Raw genomic sequence first — 19,479 nt, 5'->3', positions numbered from 1 at the left:
GGTCGATTAGCTCGTCTGCCCGGGGGATGGGGTGGGCGTCCGTTCTGGTGACCGCATTCAAGCCCCGGTAGTCGACGCAGAACCGGAGTTCCGGTGTGGTGCCGGGAGGGGCTACTTTGGGGACCAGTACTACTGGGCTGGCCCAGGGGCTGTCTGAGGGCTCAATGACCCCGAGCGTGAGCATTTTGGTTACTTCTTCCTGGATGCAGGCCCGTACCCGATCTGGTACGCGGTAGGCCCGGTGGCGGATAGGGGGGCTGTCCCCCGTGTCCACGTCGTGCACACACCAGGAAGTGACACCTGGGGTGAGGGAAAACAGGCCGGCGAACTGCAACAGAAGGTCTCGACATTCTTGGCGTTGTTCCAGGGTGAGGGCCTCCGAGAGTCGGACCCCATCCACAGAGCCATCTTTCTCCCGAGTCCGTAGGAGGTCAGGGAGGGGTTCGGAGTCTTCTTCGGCTCCATTGTCTGTGGCCATCAGGAGGCTGAGTTCTGAACGTACAAAGTGGGGTTTCAGTCTATTAGCGTGGAGGACTCGGAGGGGGTTCCGTGAAGATTCCATGTCGATGAGATAGGTGACAGGACCCTTGCGCTCGACTACTTTGAAGGGCCCCGTCCACTTGTCTTGCAAGGCGCAGGGTTCGGTGGGGGACATCACCCATACCGGTTGTCCGGGTTCAAATTCGATGGAGGAGGCATTTTGGTCATACCACTTTTTCATGTCCTCTTGACTGGCCTCCAGGTTTGCTTTTGCCAGCTCTCTGAACCGTCGGGTCTGGTTGCGGAGGGTTAGGAGGTATTTGAAGACATCTGGAGGGTTCTTTAGAGGGGGCATTTCCCAGCCTTCCTTGACTAGACTGAGAGGCCCCCGTACGGGATGTCCATACAATAATTCAAATGGGCTGAAGCCGAGGGACTTCTGGGGGACCTCTCGATATGCGAAGAGGAGGCACGGCAGCAGCACATCCCACTGGCGACGGAGGGGCTCTTCCAACCCCCCAATCATCCCTTTGAGCGTGCGGTTGAACCGCTCAACGAGTCCGTTTCCTTGAGGGTGATAGGGGGTCGTGAATCGGTAGGTGACCCCACACTGTTGCCAGAGGGACTTCATATATTTAGAAATAAAGTTCGTGCCTCTGTCGCTGACGACTTCTCGGGGGAAGCCCACACGGGAGAAGATCCCCATCAGGGCCCGGCCGACTACCGGGGCTGTCACAGTTCGCAGGGGAACAGCCTCGGGGTAGCGGGTGGCGTGGTCCACCAGTACCAGGATGAACCGATGTCCTTGTTTTGTACGGGGGTCCAGGGGCCCCACAATGTCTATCCCGACCCTCTCGAACGGGGTGGTGACCACGGGAAATGGTTGCAGGGGGGCTTTTAGTTTGCGGCCGCTCTTTCCACTGGCTTGGCACGTGGGGCAAGATCGGCAATGCTGGAGTACATCATTCCTCATTTTGGGCCAGAAGAAGTGGGTCACTAGGCGGCTGTAGGTTTTATCCTGACCCAGGTGTCCGGCCAGGGGGACATCGTGGGCCAGGTTTAGCAAGAAGTCTCTAAAACGGAGGGGCACCACTAGCACTCGGCTGGCCCCCAGCTCCGCGATCCTTTGCTCACTGTATAGCAGATCATTGTCCCAGTAAATCCAATGTGTTCCGGAGGTATCCCCTGCGCTCTGGGCGAGGGCTTGTTGGCGGAGTCCCTCGAGGGAGGGACAGGTCTTCTGCTCTTGGCGAAATTGCTCCTGTGTGGGCCCCCCCTCTTGATGCCACTGGTCGAGGCCAGCGAGGTCCGGGGGTTGAGCTGGTTCTGGGGGGACGGCACGGTCGGTGTCTTCGACTGGGGCGACCGGGGGAGGAGGCGCCGGCCATTCGGGTTCCTCCGGTCGGGGATTGGCACGGGTGGCCATGGACCGGGTGGTGACGCACGCCCAGTCCGGGATGCCTAACATCCCCAGGTGTTCTCTTCTCTACGGCTGCCCACGGAGAGCTTTCAAGGTCATTTCCCAGGAGGCAGTCTACGGGGGCATCATCCCGGACCGTCACTTTCAACATGCCGGAGACCCCTCCCCATTCGAAAGGGACGCAGGCCATCCGGCATAGACTCTCCGAGTTATCGGCTGAACGGACAGGGCAGAGAATGTTTGGTAGGAACTGTTCTGGGGTCACCAGGTGACAGCGGACGGCTGTTACACTGGCCCCGGTGTCACGGAGGGCTTCGGCCTGGCGTCCATTGATGCTCACCGATTGGCTGTACTTCCGGGTGTTAGCGGGTAGGGGGACCCGCGGGACCATGTCTTTCCCCCCTAAGCATGCTAGAGCCATGGCGGCTGGCTCCCATTCTTGATGCTCTTGTTCATATTCTTCCTGCTCCTCGGAGATCTGTTCTTCCCCCAGGGCAGCAGCGGCCACTTGGCGGGGTCTTGGGCTCTGGTACTGTGGGCAATTTGGGTCGTTTGCATAGTGGCCGACTCGTTGGCATCGGTGACACGTGACATTGGCTCTGTACCCCGGTCGCGCCGGGGTGCTGCCCCGGTTGGCCGGGGGGGTGGTGCTGGTAGCGGGGGCGACCGGAGCGTTGTCTCTTCCTCGTCCTTGGCCCCCTCCTCCTCCTCGGGGACGGTGCTGACCGTTGTTGTTCCGGTTCTGTTCATAGGATCCATTTCGGCCCACTCTGGTGATTTCCCACCGGTCAGCCTCGGCTGCGAGCTGCCGTGGATCAGTCAATTTGCTGTCGAGGAGGTGCTGCCGGAGCTCAATGAAGCAATTGTTTGATAGATGCTCCCACACCAGGAGATTGAATAGTTGTTCGTAAGTTGTGACATTGCTTCCTTTGATCCAGCCCTCGAAGGCTCGGCTAAAATAGTTCACGTAGTCCACCCAAGTTGTACCCGGGATGCGGGTGCAGTCTCGGAACCTCTGACGGTACATCTCGGGTGTGAGCCCATAGCGGGTGAGGAGGGCAGCTTTCATGTGGTCATAGGAGGTCATCTGGTGGTCCGGGAGCTGTAGCAGGGCATCGCGGCCCTCATTGAGGAATCTCCCCCATAGACCGGCTCCCCAGTCGCTTCGATCGATCCGGTGGGCGGTCATAGCGATTTCGTAGGCCTTGAACCATTGCTGGATGTCGTCCTCTCGGAAGTATTCTCGAACGACATCCTTGGGGATGTGTACCTTCTTATCTGTTGTCCCTGGGGTGTGGGGTTGCTCGGGCACCCCTAATTCTTTGTTCTGCTTGCGTAAGTCTATCTCAGCTAATTTGCGCTCGTGTTCATATGCCAGTCTCTTTTCCTCGAGCTCCCTTTGTCTCTGTTTTTCCTCTCTTTCTTCTCGGAGACGCAGGTGCTCTAAGCTCAGTTTTTGTTCGGCCAACTTAAGTTCAACATCCATTTTGAGCCGGGCCATTTCTAGTTCATGTAGTCGTGTTTTTTCTCGTTCCTGGATCTCGTCTTGCGAGAGACCCGTTCTTCGCTCCTCGGGGGCCGTGGTGTTTTTTTCTACTGCTGCGATGTTTTGGTCGGTGGTTCCGACGGCCCCGGTTTCTGCCCAGGACTCTAGGGCATGCTTGAAATCGTCTTTGGTACTTAGACCGGTGGTAGCGATACCTAGTTCGATGCAGAATTGTTTTAATTCACGATGGCTGTACTCGTCCAATTTCTCCATCTGAAATTTCTCGGTGGATCCGCTTTCTTTGGTTGTCATCGTGATTTCGTCGTGGGGTGAGCTACTTTCTGTACGATTATGCGGTGATTCGGATCGCGCCGCTGGCCACCAATGTTAGACGGACCGGGAGGGTCGGCCGAGTATAAGGGGAGAGGTCTCCGGGGAGAGCCGTCTCCAGCGATCGTACAGACAAGTAACTTCCCCCCCACAGACGGACACCACACCAGGATAAGGTTTAACGATACTTTATAAGCAATTCTTTAAGTACGGTAAAATGATACAAGGAGGTCTGGACTCAGGGGTCCCCTCGGTTCTGGTCTCAGGATTGGGAAAAGGGGTAGCGGGACAGTCTTGTTACCAATAGATGAAAATAGCTCTCAATCCTCGAGCTCGGCGTTCTAGATGATCGGGCCGCGGCGGAGCCAGCAGGTCCCGGGATGGACGAAGGAAGCGACGGTCCGCGGCGGATCCAGCAGGTCCCGATGGAGATGGTAGTTACAAACGGTCCGCGGCCACGCCAGCAGGTCCCGACGACGATGAAGGTTTACGAAGGTTGCGGCAGCGCCAGCAGGCAGGACGATAGTTCGCAAGGCAGAGCTACGGCAGCGCCAATAGCCCGTCAAGGATGAGTTCTTCTCTGCGTCTCTCGACTCCAGGATACAACTGCCTTCCTGCTCTGGAGCTGCCCCAGTTATAGGGCTGGTGCCCTTTGATGTCCGGACCCTCGCACTTGGAGGTCGGGGGGTCCGGGATGAGGGAGTCCAGACACCCAGCAGGGGGGTGGAGCCAGCGCCCGGGGAGGTTGTGGGCGAGCGGTACCTGGCGGGGGAGAGCCATCGACACCTCTTTCTCCCATTGACCTGCCAAGTAGTCCGCTCACCTCCTGGGTGGATGGTGGTGCCGGGATGTCTGAGGCCTGGCCAGGCCCAGGGTTGGGGTCGATCGGGGGCCATGCGGCCTCGTGGTGGAGTGTCCAAGATGGCGCCCAGGCTGGGCGCGCGGGCTGGTAGTGGATCGGGCCCACGAGGTCGATATGTTCAGAGGCAAGGGTCCCGGAGGGGACGGAAAACGTGAAGTGGTGGTGTGTGACACTTGAGGGGCCGGGCTCGGGCCTGGTCGGGCAGAGGGGGAGCGGCCCTTCACGTGGCCTGTCCAACAACCAAGTAGCTGATCCCATTCAATCTGGGGAGGAAGTAAGAACTTACCAGGTTTGAGTCATACTGTTGAAGATTTCTTCCCCTACAGTACTACACACCATGTTCACAGGTTGGCAAATGATCTATGTAGGCTCAAGAATGTTAAGTGAAATGACTAACCTGTGGCATTCATTGTGAAAATCATACCCCCAGAATAGAAAGATTTGAAGTCCCCTTTGGGAAAAAAAAATCTTTTCCCATGCTATACTCAATAGCCTCCTTTCTTTTGTCCTGTTTTTGTAGTCGGCAGAGTTACAATTCAGATTTTCTCTCATGCTAGTCTTGTTTACCTAAAGTAATCTTTTATTTGTTGCTCTTTTTGTAATTGTGCACTTTTCTTTCCTCACCGGTGTTTTAACTACATTCCTTTTTGTGTGGGGACTAGCACGAGGATTCCAGGCTGCAATTTAGTCTCGATTCATTGCTTTCTCTGACATGTACTCTTAAGTATTGCTCGTTTCTCAGAAATCTCGCCTGAATCAAGTATCCCGGTTTAAAGCATCTCAAATGTGTAATTCACCATACTTTTATGAAAAAGAAGTCGGTTATAAGAAATGAAATAATGGCAAGTTGAATATGATGAATTCATGAAATGTGAATGAATGGGAAATTAAAGTGTTAAAACATCAATCAAAACACCTAAATGTATTTCAAAATTCACTGAAGAAAACCTATGGTTAAAGTAACATTATAAAGGTAGGTTGAATGTTCAGTAACAAATTAACGTTTTGAACTCTAAAAATCAGATATCCCGCAGTTCTAGTTATCTCAGGTTATTATAACTTGTGTCCTATGGGAACTATAACTCGCACCCCAGCCAAGTGCAATTTCCTCATCAATAATTTCATTGCAAATGTTGCCGTGATGTTATCAAGGATGTCACAGAAGATGTCATGAGTGATGTAATCTGTGGTATAATTAGCAATGCAAGGTGAGCGTGCGAGCCATAGTTACCTTAGGACATGAGTTATAGTTACAGCCCTTCCCTTTCTTTAAGCATTTTACGTCCACAAGATCTTCGAGAGACAAGGCTGACACCCTTGCAGGATTCTATGGGAAAGGTGGTGTAAGAAATAAAGCAGACTTGGTGTTATAGTTGCATGCATAGTGTTGTATCTCAGTATGTTTTCAACGAAAAATAGGTTTTTGGCAAAGCACTTTTCTATGGCGTGAGGAATAGTTGAATCTAGCAGGGTTAGATATAGGACTTGTCTTGAAAAGTGTTACGCTTCTGTTAATCTTCATTGATGATGTTGGTGTAATACTTTGCGTTGGGTGATGTAGTGAGCGTCTGCGTGTTGCCCAGACTAATTTGCATATAGCCAGGTTCTGAGCTGGGATGGTGCAGTGAGCTAAATAACGGTGATGGATCAAGCCCTGATCTTTGGACTGGGTAAGAGTGGTCTGCTTAATTCAGACACTCTGTTCATCACCACCCCCTTTTCTGGAAGGGTATTCTGACGCTGCTACCGGCAACACAGGTCGCAATGGAGGCCTGGAGGAAAGCCACTAGATGCACAGGCCTGGCAGGTTAGATAAAAACATGCTACATCATCCCGGGAAGGGGTGTGGCTGTGCAAAATTAGAAATTTTAAGAGGTATGGGTCCTGGGACAAGATGGGATTCTCTCGGATGGAGGATCTCCTGGAAGACGGTGGTTTGATGCCCTTCTTGTCCCTTCAAAGGGAATAGCACGAGTTCAAAACAGTAAATAAAGTATGCACAATTATGCCACGCTTGGCAGGCGGAGAGCATGGGGGTGTTGGATATGCCCAAATATGGCCTCCTTGAGGGCAGACTCCTTCTAGAACAGTTGAAATCGAAGGCTACCTCCCACAACTGCAAAACACGTAACAATAATATGGTGGACAAACTGGCTACTTTGAGAGCTAAATGGGGGAGGACTTGGGAGGAGCTCGAAGACCGGGATTGGGAGGCGGCCCTGATGTACCCGAAGGAGGTTTCCACAAATTCCCAGCTGCGCTCGATACAACTCAAAATTTTGCATCGAGTTTCCTAGATTAGGGATTGCCTATACTGCATGGGAAGGGTGGCATCCCAAGACTGTCTGCGTTGTGGGGTAACAAAAGGTACATTTGCCCACAAAATCGGGAGCTGCCCAGCCATTCAGGTTTACTGGTCACAGGTGGTGGGGGGCTCAGCAAGGTGTTGGGGGAAATACATCCCTCTTGAGCCTAAATACATTCTCTTAGGGGTCCTGGGGGATGTAGATGTCCCCAGAGTGAAGCTCCTCTTTCGTAAACTGGGGTTTGTGGTGGCCAAGCGTGACATAGCGCGTCACAGGGGTGCCCCTGCAGTCCCGACCTTGAGGGAATGGAAGACGGAGATAGACCTCTACATGGCAGCTGAAAAGGTTACCTATAGGAGTAGAGGTTGCCCACGCAACTTTTTCAAGGTTTGGAGGAAATGGTTGAAACACTATACCATACAGTTTCCTACATAAGTGGTGGGCCTTTTTACCTGATTTGAAATCCTATTATGTACTGTGTTGTCACCCGACCAATCAATGTATCTTATCCTACTGAAAAAAGGCATTGCTGCCATAGGTTTGCTCTGTGTGGAAGGCTGCCTGTGTACACTCGTCTCCTCTTTGTGTATTTGTTTTGGGTGGGAGATTGTGCATAACAAACAGCAATAGGGGCTCAAACTGAAAAACAAAATAAAGTTTTTTTTTTTTAAAGTAATTGAGTTCTGGATAGTAGAAACGTTTTTCTCTCAGAAAAAAGGACAACATTGTCGCAAAGATCTTCTCATTACAGTATTTCAAACTGTATGGCAGCTGGGTGGGAAGTTCAGAGGCAACGTGAAAGAGTTCTTATAAATGTTAGTGGACCTACGAATCCTTTAAGAGAATATTTTCTCCGTTTTCATTTTTGCTTTATGTGAGAGCATTATATAGTGGTTCGCCACCTTATCTGAAGTGAAGTCGTCTCTTCACCATTCCTCTCTGCTCTCTTAAATACTATGGTTTTTTTTACCTCACCTAAAAACCAAGAACCATTTCTACGTTGCATGTGGTGTAGATTTTTGTTCGTGGATGGGCAATCTTTTCATCTAGAGCAGTAAAGGATTGAGGAGCTGAAATGGCAAAATAGACAGCGAGGACTGGAATCCATGGGTGGTATGCCTGGTTTAACCTGTATTTGTTAATTCTGCAGGAACTTGGTCTATTCCAGTTGCGCCTGCTGGACATATCTGAGGGTTTACAACTACCAATTGATTTTTTAGAATTGTATCTGAAATGCAATTGCTAAGAGGTGAGACCAGATTAGATATGAGGTTTTGTGCACTGGAATGAAATTTGCCAAAAATAGCATGCAACACAAGGCATGCAATGTGAGTAGGCTCCTAGTTTATTAATTTGAGATTTAGTAACTTCTGAATTTGTGAGATTTTTGTGAGGAGGACTCGAACCATAGGTTTTAATCCATAAGGAGCACCAGCTTTTGGTTAACAATAGTTAAGGCTGGCAGTTCTTCACATGGGGCTGTGAGAGTGGACTCCATGTAGTCAGGTGGTTGTAAATCAATACGAAGCTCAAAGTAGCGGGTGTTGCTGCAATGCTAATAAAAAGGCTTTTCTAAATTGGGATTCAACTGCTGAAGAAGTGTTTTATTTTCAATGAGTCATAAACGATAGTTGCTACACCACCTTCAACTCGGTTTAACCTTTCCTGTCTAAGGATTTTAAAATTAAGAGGAATTTCCTCAAAAAAGAAATAAGCACTATACTTGGTGAACCAGGCTTTTGTTAGAAACAGCAGGTCAAGTCAATACAGATCAAGAAGGTCAGCAATATGGGGTATATTTTTAGTTGCTGAATGTGCATTCCGTACATGGCATTAATGTGAGGGTTAGAACGAGGTTATAAATGGACATTGAAGGACGCTCTTTGGAAGGGAATGGAGTGCTAAAGGCAAGGTTGTTGGCCATAACAGTTGAAATGGTGGCTGTTTCCCATCTCTGACAGAGTTCTGTGTAATAGCCTAGTTACCTGAAGTGTTAAAGGCGCATCCCTGTTGTACTCTCGGTCTTCCCCAAGCCAAGGGAGCTTGTGTCCCACAGTCTGACGAAGCCGGAAGTTGAACTGGGAGTCCCCCAGACATCCTGAAATGAAGAGAACAGAACAATCATTTACCAACATCCTCCACAAGCAATGCTCAAGACAAAATACTTTTGCCAATCCTCATGAACGCTTTGGAATACAGTGGAGACCAATCATTCACTACTGCCCACAGATTCTCTAGAAGCACATAAAGAGCATACAGAGAACAAACCACTGTCCCTTGAATAAATATAAAACACAACACACAAACCAAGAATTTAACACTGTCCTGTAGTGTGAGGGGCTATAGAGAGAGCATTATGCTGACCCTAAAGAGAACATTCCCAGAAATGGCATGGAAACTTTGGCAATGGCGTTCATGGTCTAGGAGATGCGCTCATGCTAGAATACCTTGCTGAGACCAAAGGTCATTGCCTTGACACACTGAGTGGCTGCAAGGTAAATGTCACATGAGACTCGTGTGGAAGACGCAAGAATCTCAGTGTGTACAAGATGTGTGGCAATGCAGGATCGTACCGTCCTTCATGGTACAATCATGAAGGGCTATTTAACAACCAACACAGCACCGAAAGGACTTTTGGTGACTAATGCCCCACGCATCTTTCTGAATGATGCTGCCTTCCGGAAAGACTGGGCCGCAATCGCATGGCACTGCACACGCGATTGGATGGTCCTGATAATCAAAACAGCCTTAAGACTCTCGGAATCCATCATGATAGAAATCAGGGAAACGGAGACTCACTTCAAAGCCACTATCACCGGCTATAAAAAACGACTAGACGAACTTAACAAGGAGATGAGTGAATACAAAGACAACCTAATGCAATCAAAGGTGACAAAACTTCAAAAAGACCAAAAGAAATTTGAGTTTGAGAAAGTATATCCCTACTCTGCGGCCTCATTCACTCCACCAGCACGTAATGCCAACAACCCAGACTACTCAGATGATGACTCATCGAATAGCAGCGGTTCTAGTAACAACTCCTTCAAACAAACTAAAAGAAGGGGTAATCGTGGTAATAGAACGAATAGAAGTGGACATGGAAATCAAGGCAATCACCAACATTGGTACCCCCCACAAATGGGGATGGGTGCCCACCCATATGCTTTCCAACAGCCACCTTTTCCTTTTATGGGCTGGAACCCAGGCTTCATGCCCCCGGCCAACTACCAACAACAGTATAGACAGCCTTTTTTAGAGAGCGGCCGGAGAGGCCGAGGCAAGAGGAGAGGGAACACCAGAGTAACCTGGCAGGAAGAAGACTCAGTAGCGAACCACACCCGGAGCAACCAGCAGCCGGGTCCGAGCGGAGTCTAAGTCTAGTGACAAACCTATCCACTAGAGTACTTACTCCTGTGGAGATCAAAGTTTTGGAGAAGGGGCTGGGTTTTGTCCCCACAGCCAAACCCGATAAATTCAAAATGCACTGCGAATTAGCAGGGTTCTTTCGCAAATTGAAACTGAAAGCTTTTTTTGATGGAAAAATAGACCCACTAGAATCAATCAGGAAAGGTGACACAGGTTTAAGACCTAATTCCACCTTCATCCCACCCTCACACACAATACCGGCAGCCATAACTGCCTTTGAGCAAGCGGTATTTAAGGACCTAGAACATTGCCAGAACCCGAAAACATTCGGGAATTTCAGTACTGCTGAATTTGAGGCATTGCAACAATTAAAAAACGACACCTCCATAACCATAAAACCCGCGGACAAGGGCGGAGGGATCGTCATCCAAGACACAACTGCGTATGAGACCACCTGCAAAAATCTACTCAGTGACGTTAGAAATTACACGCCACTGGCATTGGATCCAACCCCAGATCTTGCTAAAAGAATTAGCTCTATGGTAAAACAAGCAGAGGACCAAGACCAGATTTCCAAGAATGAAGCTGCATTTTTGAATAATACAAGTAGTATAATACCCTACTTCTACACTCTGCCGAAAATGCATAAAAACAAACTCCCTCCACCTGGACGCCCAATCGTCTCTGGCATAGGGTCACTTCTGGAACCGCTATCACAATTTTGTGATTATTTTTTAAAACCATTAGTCCAGTCTACACCGACTTACCTGAAGGACACCAAGAGCCTGTTACGACTTCTGACAGAAATAAACTTTCCTGAAAACTCTATTACCCTTGTAACACTAGACGTGGAAAGCCTCTATACTAGCATTCCGCAGGATGACACAATCGAGGTCCTTAAAAAGGCCCTAGACTCAACCGACTGGGAATTCCAGACCCCAAAAAAATTCATCATCGATTGTGCCACTATAGCACTAAAAGAAAACTTTTTCTCATTTAAAAACAAACTGTACCTACAATGCTCTGGGACATCCATGGGCAGCACCTTCGCGCCGAGCGTGGCGGGGCTGTATGTGGCAGATTTTGAGGCTAAACATATCCTACCACCAACTGCTACCTTTTTTTTCGTCAATGCTTATGTGGAAACGCTACATTGACGACATCCTACTCATTTGGAATGGTAGTGATAATGACTTGAAAGATTTCCTCTCATGGATCAATACCTTAGACCCTAACCTAAGATTTACCAACACCACAAGCAGAAAAGAAATCGTATTCTTAGATGTGGTTATTTCAATCAGCGGAACGACACTGGCTACAAAAACCTACAATAAACCTACTGCAAAAAACAATCTACTGCAATTTAACAGCTTTCACCCGCGCCCGTTAAAAGAAAATCTACCTTACGGGCAATATCTCATGCTGCGGAGGAATTGCAGCACAACTACAGACTTTAAAAGTCAATCAGCTGATCTGACCGAAAAATTGAGAAATAGAGGCTATCCTAACTCCACACTAAACAAGGGATTTAAAAGAGCTAAAAATCAGCCAAGGGAAGCTCTCCTTGAAGAAAGAACTAATAATTCAGATCAGATTCCACTCACCTGTGTCACGACATACAGCAGCCTCTCCAACACCATGAAAAAGAGTATAAATAAACACTGGAGTATTGTAAGAACCTTTAAAAAGGATTGGGAAAAACCCCTTTTTTCCTTTAAAAAGGGACGCAGTCTAAAAGATACGCTGGTCCACACACGCCCAAAAGAGAATCCACTGAATATCACACCATCAGTAACAACATCGTGGGGACTCCCTAAAATCACCGGGCATTATCCCTGCTCGGATTGTAGTGTTTGTCATTTAACACAACCTACAAAAACCTTGACATTGGAAGAAGGGAAAGTGTGGACGCAACGTGTTCATACTAATTGCAACTCATGCAATGTGGTCTATCTGATCACATGTTCCTGTAACCTTCGGTACGTTGGCATGACCACTAGAAAAGTGAAACAAAGGATCTGCGAACACCGGAGTAACATAAGGTGCAAGAAAGTAACCACTAAGCTGAGCCGCCATTTCCTAGAAAAGAATCATACCACTAATGACATGACGTGGACTGTCATTGAAGCAATTGATGGTGCAAGGAATATACAAAATAGACTGTTCGAAAAGGAACAGCGTTGGGTATACCGTCTGGGGACAAATGTCAATGGGCTCAACGACGATATCCCCTGGAACACAGTCCTAACATGAACTCTTTAACTCCAGATGGCTGTCAAATACTACACAGAACTGATCTGTTTAAAAACATGCAATATTCGATTTATTTTTCATAAAAAACTCTGTGTGCTTTAACATCTCAGTCCACAGTTCAATCTATGTGTACAAAATCACAATCCTTTTTTTGCCAATATGTGCTCTTTCACACTGTCCTTCCCTATTTATTAACCCACTGGTTTATAGCAGTTCCGAGTTCCTGATTGCAAAGTAAATCTTGCCGACCGAAATAGCTAATCCCTCGCTCCCTTTTCCAAGAGAAAATGTTTGCCCTTGGTCGTCATAACAACTATCAGCGTGTACACACCCCCCTGAGGCTTAGCGTAGGGATAGGCTCCTTAATTCAAGCCTCGGTCCGATTAGTAACGCGCATCCGCCTTAGTGGGCGTGTGCGTCCCAAGCCTCGCTTTCACCGAGACACGCCCATCGCGAAAACAGCGAGGCACGCCCAAACCCGGAATCGAGCGCGTAAACAAAGCGCTCTTATACGCATTCACCGGCCCCGCTTCCCATCGTCGGGGTCCGGTCTAGAGGGTTGCAACAGGTTTAAAAGCGGGCTGTGAGCGCTGAGGGCGTGAGTCTACATCCACAGCGGAACGATTACTACGACTAACAAAGCTAAGTGCCTGTGTGTTGTATGGGTTATGCTGACATTTCGACTCTGTACTTTTTCTTAGGATGTGCCAATCGCGCTCCAACCCCCCTCCCGAGACCCATGGTGCAAGTAGCGCCCATTTTTAAAGTGAGATGTTCTCCATATTTCACCATCTTGTGGGGGTCACTGACCATTTGGTCAAATTGATCCCTTCTCATGGAGAGTTCACATCGCGTTTTTATCTCCTTCACTACAATAGTAGTTTTTAAACCACCTCTAGCACTTCACCTCCTAGCAAATACTAATATTCCCAAAGGGCTACTTGGATGGTGCATAAGTTATCTGTTATTGTGTGCACACATAGGTTTGCCACCATCTTAGGAGCACTACGATAAGTCTACGCTGGCATATACTAATTGTATGTATGTCTTTATGTGTTTGTTTGTATATCTTTTCCTACAGGTGCTGATACACCCCTAATTTTGGGGTTTTTTGGATTGAGCAAATTGCTCTCCCATTTTTAAGCACTTTTTTCACTTTTCCTTTTCACTTTCACGCCCCCAGGTCAGGGTGGACTATTAGAGTGTCCATACCGCCGGGGTTATAGTCCTGAAGAATGCCATGGTGAATATATACCACATTGAAGGCAGAAACATGTTGACTGATTTTAATAAATTTGTGGTATTTAGCTGAATTTAAACTAGATCCTAATAACCTTGGCTATTAAATTCAGACACATATACCACTTACACGTGTCTTAGGGATCACTTATTAAAGGTTTTTTTGATACCCTGTTAGTCACTTTTAATTTGAGAATCTTCACAACACATTCTCCCCACACAACCAGCTCCGCAGTCTTTCTGGCGTCGCAGCACACCGAAGAGACACTCGGTCTCTTCGGTGGGGCCCGATGATGAAGCATGACACTGACTAGGTCGGTGTGTGAGGGCTTTCCTACTCAAATAGAGTGACTGTGATCCCACTCAACTAGAGTGACTGTGATCAATACTATCTCGCTTATCTTTTTGCTCCACATTTCTGGTAGCCGTGGGCTTGACCAGTTCAGACCTCTCTCTTTTTTTGTTGTTTGGCAATGCAGGATCGTCATGATAGAAACACAGAATTAAGGTTTTGAGAAACTTTGCACAAGCAGACAAAACAACAAGTGCTGCATTGAGGTACTACAGTACACTGTACAGCTTGGGCATGTGGTGCCCGCCTGCCACTGCAATGGAATAAACAAAGAATTTCTGCTTTGGCAGTCATTGAGTATGAACAATATAGCAGGAGAATTGTCTACATTATTTTTGTTCCTTGCACGCTTATAATTATTTGGGTATTATGTAACAGTTTTATATAGCACTACTCCTTTAATCAATCAATCAATCTGTGCTTGTTAAGCGTGGCTACTCGCCCGTTAGGGTCTCAAGTCACTGGTGGGGCAGGGGGTTGCAGGTCCGACTGGGCACTGTGGTTCATTCAAACAGCCAAGTCTTGAGATCCTTCCTGAATTGTGTCAGAGACCGCAAGAGCAGGAGGTGAAGAGGCATGGCATTCCAGGATTTGTATCAAGGTAGGAGAAGGATCTTCCTTCAGTCATGGTCTTGCGGATCCAAGGGACAGTGGCGAGGGTCAGTTGGCAGAGCAGAAGTGTCTGGTGGGTAAATGGAATGAGAGGTGGTGGATCAGGTGTGCTGGTCCAGCGTCAACGAGGGCTTTGTAGGCGTGTGTGAGGAGCTTGAACGGGACTGGGACCCAGTGGCGTTCTTCTAGGTGTTCAGAAATATAGTGGGGGAGGTTGAGGACCAGTCTGGCTGCGACGTTCTGAAGTTTTCTGAAGAGTTTCTGGGTGGTGCCTGCATAGAGTGCGTTGCTGTAGTCGAGTCTGCTGCTAAATGCATGGGTGACAGTCTTCCTGGCCTCATGGGGATCCATTTGAAAGTTTTCAGAAGCAGGCTAAGAATGTGGAAGCATGATGAAGTGACTGTGTTGATCTGGTGGTGCACAGTGAGCGAAGAGACAAGTATGATGCAGAGGTTGTGTGAATTGTCAGTGCGTGTGGGAGGCGGGGAGGGTTCCTAGCTCCGCCGTCCACCAGGAGTCATCCCAAGCGGAGGTGTTGGACCCCGGTAGGTGGTCTTCTGACTTGCCAGAGTTGAGCTTGAGGCAGCTGTCTCTCATACAGGTGGCGATGGGCTTCATCCCATTGTGAAAGTTGTTTCTGGCAGTGGTGCGCTTGTTGGTGAGGGAGAGAATCAGTTGGGTGTCATCGGCATAGGAAACTATGTTGAGTCAGTGGCTCCCGACCATGGCTGCAAGCAGGGCCATGTAGATGTTGAAAAGCATGGGGCTCAGGCAGGAACCCTGAAGGCACTCATCAGCTGCTCTCTGTGGGTTCTTAGAGGAACAGAGGAAGTCTGACTCGCTGGGTTCTACTGGTGAGGAAGGAACGGAAACCAGTCCAGGGCTTTGTCGTGGATGCAGGCGTTGTGGAGTCTCGTGATTAGGCTGCGGTGAGAGACGGCATCGAAGGCAGCCAAGAGGTCAAGGAGGATGAGGGATGCCAATTCTCCCCGGTTGAGGAGGGAGCGGAAGTCAGCGGTGTTGGAGAGGAGGGCAGTCTCAGTGCAGGGGTTGCTTTGGAAGCCCGACTGGGAGGAGTTCAGGGTGTGGTTGGCTTCGATGAACTCAGAGTTGGCCATGGATGGCCTTCTCGATGACCTTGGCTGGGAAGGAGAGCAGGGAGATTAGTCTGAACCATCGTGCTGAGGACCAGAGAAGCATATCCTTCGTACCCCCGGGAGACTCCATAGAACTCCGACCGCTTGAAACCCCCCACAAGCGCGATGAAGCAGACCCAATAATTATCGGAAATTGAACGTACATTGGAACGTCTTCCAGATACCGAATTGTTTGAAGAAAAGATGCAACAACGCCGCCTCGTGTAGATCACTACACTGCGGACCTATGCAACCCCTCGCTTGAATTCGGGCGCCAACACCAGGCAATTGTCATTATTAAGTCCTGATGATAATCCCCCTTATCTAGGAGCTAGGGATCGAAACGTCGACTGTTTTAAAACAGCGCCACAAATTGACCATTGAGTGATATTAGTGTGGACACTGTTTTGGTATAGCTTGCTTTATTACAATCTGAGTGCAAGCCTCCGTGGCTCCAAAGTTATTGCCTGACGATATACGGTTTATGTTTTTGCACTACTCAATGTTTCTCCCTCACTGCCTTCCTTGTGTTGGGTACAGGATTGTGCCCTATTGTATTTGTCTGTGCCTCTAATTTTTTCATTTGGACTCAAACATGGACTAAAATAAAATTCCTTGTCCGGCTGGGCAATGGAAAATATATATAGTACTCATTGTAGTCTATATTAATCATTATTTACAAATTCTATGTTAGCTCAGGACCATTGTTTTTTGTAATATGCTGCAGGATAACGATTCCTGTCAGTCCTACTAAACAGCAGGGGTACAAGAGGCACACCAGCACTTTCTCTTGCAGAACTGGCCTTCCTGGGACGAATCATGCACAAAATTGGCCAAACTTCTTCCGTCATGTAAGGAGCTGAGAAGGGGCCTAAGCAAGATAAACTGCACAGGCTGCTGATGGACCGCAGTGACTGCATCTCTTCAATTTTGCACAATCAGAGGTACTCGCATTAGCTTGGCTATTCAGTGCTATTTTCTTTATGCACTGGACCCAGCGGGCTCTTATTAAGTTCGGTCCATCCAGGTTTATATTTCTTTAATAAAAATAATTTCTTATGCTTGAATCAGAGGACAACATTAAGAAGTTTACTTTTTTTGTAAACAAATTGGCATACAGATGAGGGTATTACTCATACTATTGTAATACCTTTTTATATAAATGATTAAATGTACAACTACTTTTTGATTACTTTGTGAACAAAACCTATCAACAAAACGTGAATAAAATACTCAAGACAAATTATTTACAATATTATGTAAACCATGAGTGGGGCCTACTTTTTTAATGGACAGTTTGTTCCTTTTTTATGTCTCTATAGCTGTCAATATGTCTGTGTGCAGCTCATACTATGTGTAGATTACTGCACTGAAGAACTGCCCAAGACTACACAGGCCCAAAATAGTCTCTTCTTTAATTGCGGCAGACTGATGTGCTGAATCGCATCACTAAAACATGGCAAAGACTGAAAAGCTGAATACCCCTTTTTCGGTCGAGGACCGGAAATGCTGGCTTGCCAGCATTTCCGGGAGGAGATCGTATGATACTTAGTAGGGATCTGGAACCCGCCTCCCTCGGCCGTCTCACCTCAATTGGCTGGCTTCCTAAAAGGAGGCCAGCCATTGGAGGAGAGAGCCGTCCCTCCAAATAAGCTCCGTCTTTTTCGGATTCGGGGGCGTGATTTTTTGCATTATTTAGCCCTGTGACGTCGTCTGTCACTCAGGGCGCAAAAAACACGCCCCCGAATCGGAAAATGGCGGCGCTTTTCTTTAGGCCATTTCTCGACAACAGCCGCCCCAAGAAGTCGCAGCCTCCTCCACCTGGCAGTCTCTGTGTGTACACATCGGCCCGTCTCGTTTTTTGTGGGCAGACAGGCATTGGGGGCACCACAGGGAGCCGCGGAGCGCACTCTGCAAAGCCGTCCTGCCGCTCTTATCTTGGAGAAGAAGCACGTCCCCAGCCGAAGCCCAGCAGCCCTGCCCGTGGCAGGGAGGAACCGCCGCCTCTCTGAACAGCCGGTGAGTGCCGTCTTCCCCCCCCCACCTTCCCTCTGCCCGCAGCTCTCCTTCGTCTCTCGTCGCACCCCCCCGCCCCCCTTCGTCTGCGGAGTGCTGTGCAGGAACTCGCCTTTCTACAGTCGAGAAGTCTCTTGCCCCTGGTCACCTCATTGTGAGTGCCGTCACTGTTGCAAGGCACCACGGAACCTACTGAGTTATCTTTGGTGCTGGCGCATCCACGGATACAGATGGAGCGGCAGTAATAGGATTCCTTGGTGAGGTCTTTTATTCATGGTGGTTCATAAGAATCTAGGAACGTGTCTAGAGAGTTCCATAGTGTCCTGGCTGACGGTTTCCATGGGAGTTTTGTAACGCTATGTTGTCAGCCCCTCTGAGGTGGATGGTGCAGTTTAACCAGCTAACAAAATAAAAAATTGTTTTGAGCTAAAACTGATCCAAAATTAATAAATATGTGGTGACAAGCGTGTGTGCAATGGAAAGCCCTCCTCAAATGTTAACTAGTAATCTTTTCGTTGCTTATTTCTGTATTTGGTTGTCAAACTGGTGCTCGTGAGGTAAAATATTTGGCCAAACAGCATTACCATGTGTCAAAATTACAAAATAATTAAGTAAATACCATCATCAAATTATGCTGCATAATTTTTCCTTTTCTTGTTGCATAATTTAGTCAAACCTGCCGAATAATGTATTGCTCCTCTGCCGCATAATTTCAGTGGCCCTGCTTGCCGGTTTCATTCTTGGGCAGGGCCACTCAGCCGCTCATCCTTCTTAAGCTGATAACTAAGTACCACCGGGCAGATACAACACTAAAGCATCAACATGCGTAGTCCATATTCTCACACTCTGCCAGAAAAATAATATTCACGTGTATAATAAGTATAACTACCGAAGTGCCATTTTAGGCCCAGGTCACGGGAGACGGAGTCTCGCCCTATTATTTATTGTCTGAGCTCCTCCTCAAGTCCTTGCCTTTGAATACTTGCATTGTCTCGGTCTTCAGCCCAACAGGAAAAGCAGGACCTGCACCTGTGTCATACAGCTAAACAAGCATCCTCGTGACAGACAGGCGGAAGTAACAAGCGCCAAAGCAGTGTCCTGATGCGCGAGGGATGGCATTCCAGACAGAGCCCTCGTGCGTTTTACTCGCTGTAACATTAAAGGAGCCCATAGAAAAGGGGATTGGGATATATAACACAAGCGCAGGGAGGCACATTTTCCGCATATTCACTGAGTGATGCCAAAATGCTTGCTGAGTTGGCGATTGTCTAGACTGCCGAGGGTTGATCCCCCTTTAACACGCCCTCTTTCTTCCCATTCCTGTATCTTTATGTCTCGTTTGCAAGTTCCCTTTCATTCCTGCATTTTTCTTTTGGCTCAGTTCTCCTATCTGTTTTCTATCCTTCGTCCTCCGTGTTTTGCTTCTCTCTCTCTTGCTCTGGGTACATACAGTCTGATGAGGAAAAATAAGAGACACCCAAAAAGTGTTCCCGTGCATCCACCTGCAACCGCCGGCACAAATTAAGCACGGATACTCTCAACTGGTACACGTGAGAAACAGGCTCAGGCCCGTGTTCTGTGGATCATGGAAGGGAAAGCGGGTTACCTATCTGGCCGCTAT

General features: G+C 48.3%; 1 protein-coding gene across 1 annotated transcript in view; it reads right to left on the bottom strand.

Moving 5' to 3' along the window:
- DENND6B (DENN domain containing 6B) overlaps positions 1 to 19,479 on the bottom strand; it is a 324,585-nt gene that overhangs the window by 254,424 nt on the left and 50,682 nt on the right. Inside the window, exon 4 of the mRNA XM_086918846.1 lies at positions 8,870 to 8,982. Within this exon, the coding sequence (XP_086774972.1) occupies positions 8,870 to 8,982 (113 nt within the window). The remainder of the gene's footprint in view (positions 1 to 8,869; positions 8,983 to 19,479) is intronic.

This window comes from Lissotriton vulgaris, chromosome 1_1, assembly GCF_964263255.1.
Source record: "Lissotriton vulgaris chromosome 1_1, aLisVul1.2, whole genome shotgun sequence".
Lineage (NCBI taxonomy): Eukaryota > Metazoa > Chordata > Amphibia > Caudata > Salamandridae > Lissotriton > Lissotriton vulgaris.
Note: the sequence above shows the minus strand (reverse complement) of the source record. Positions and strands in the feature narration are given on the sequence as shown.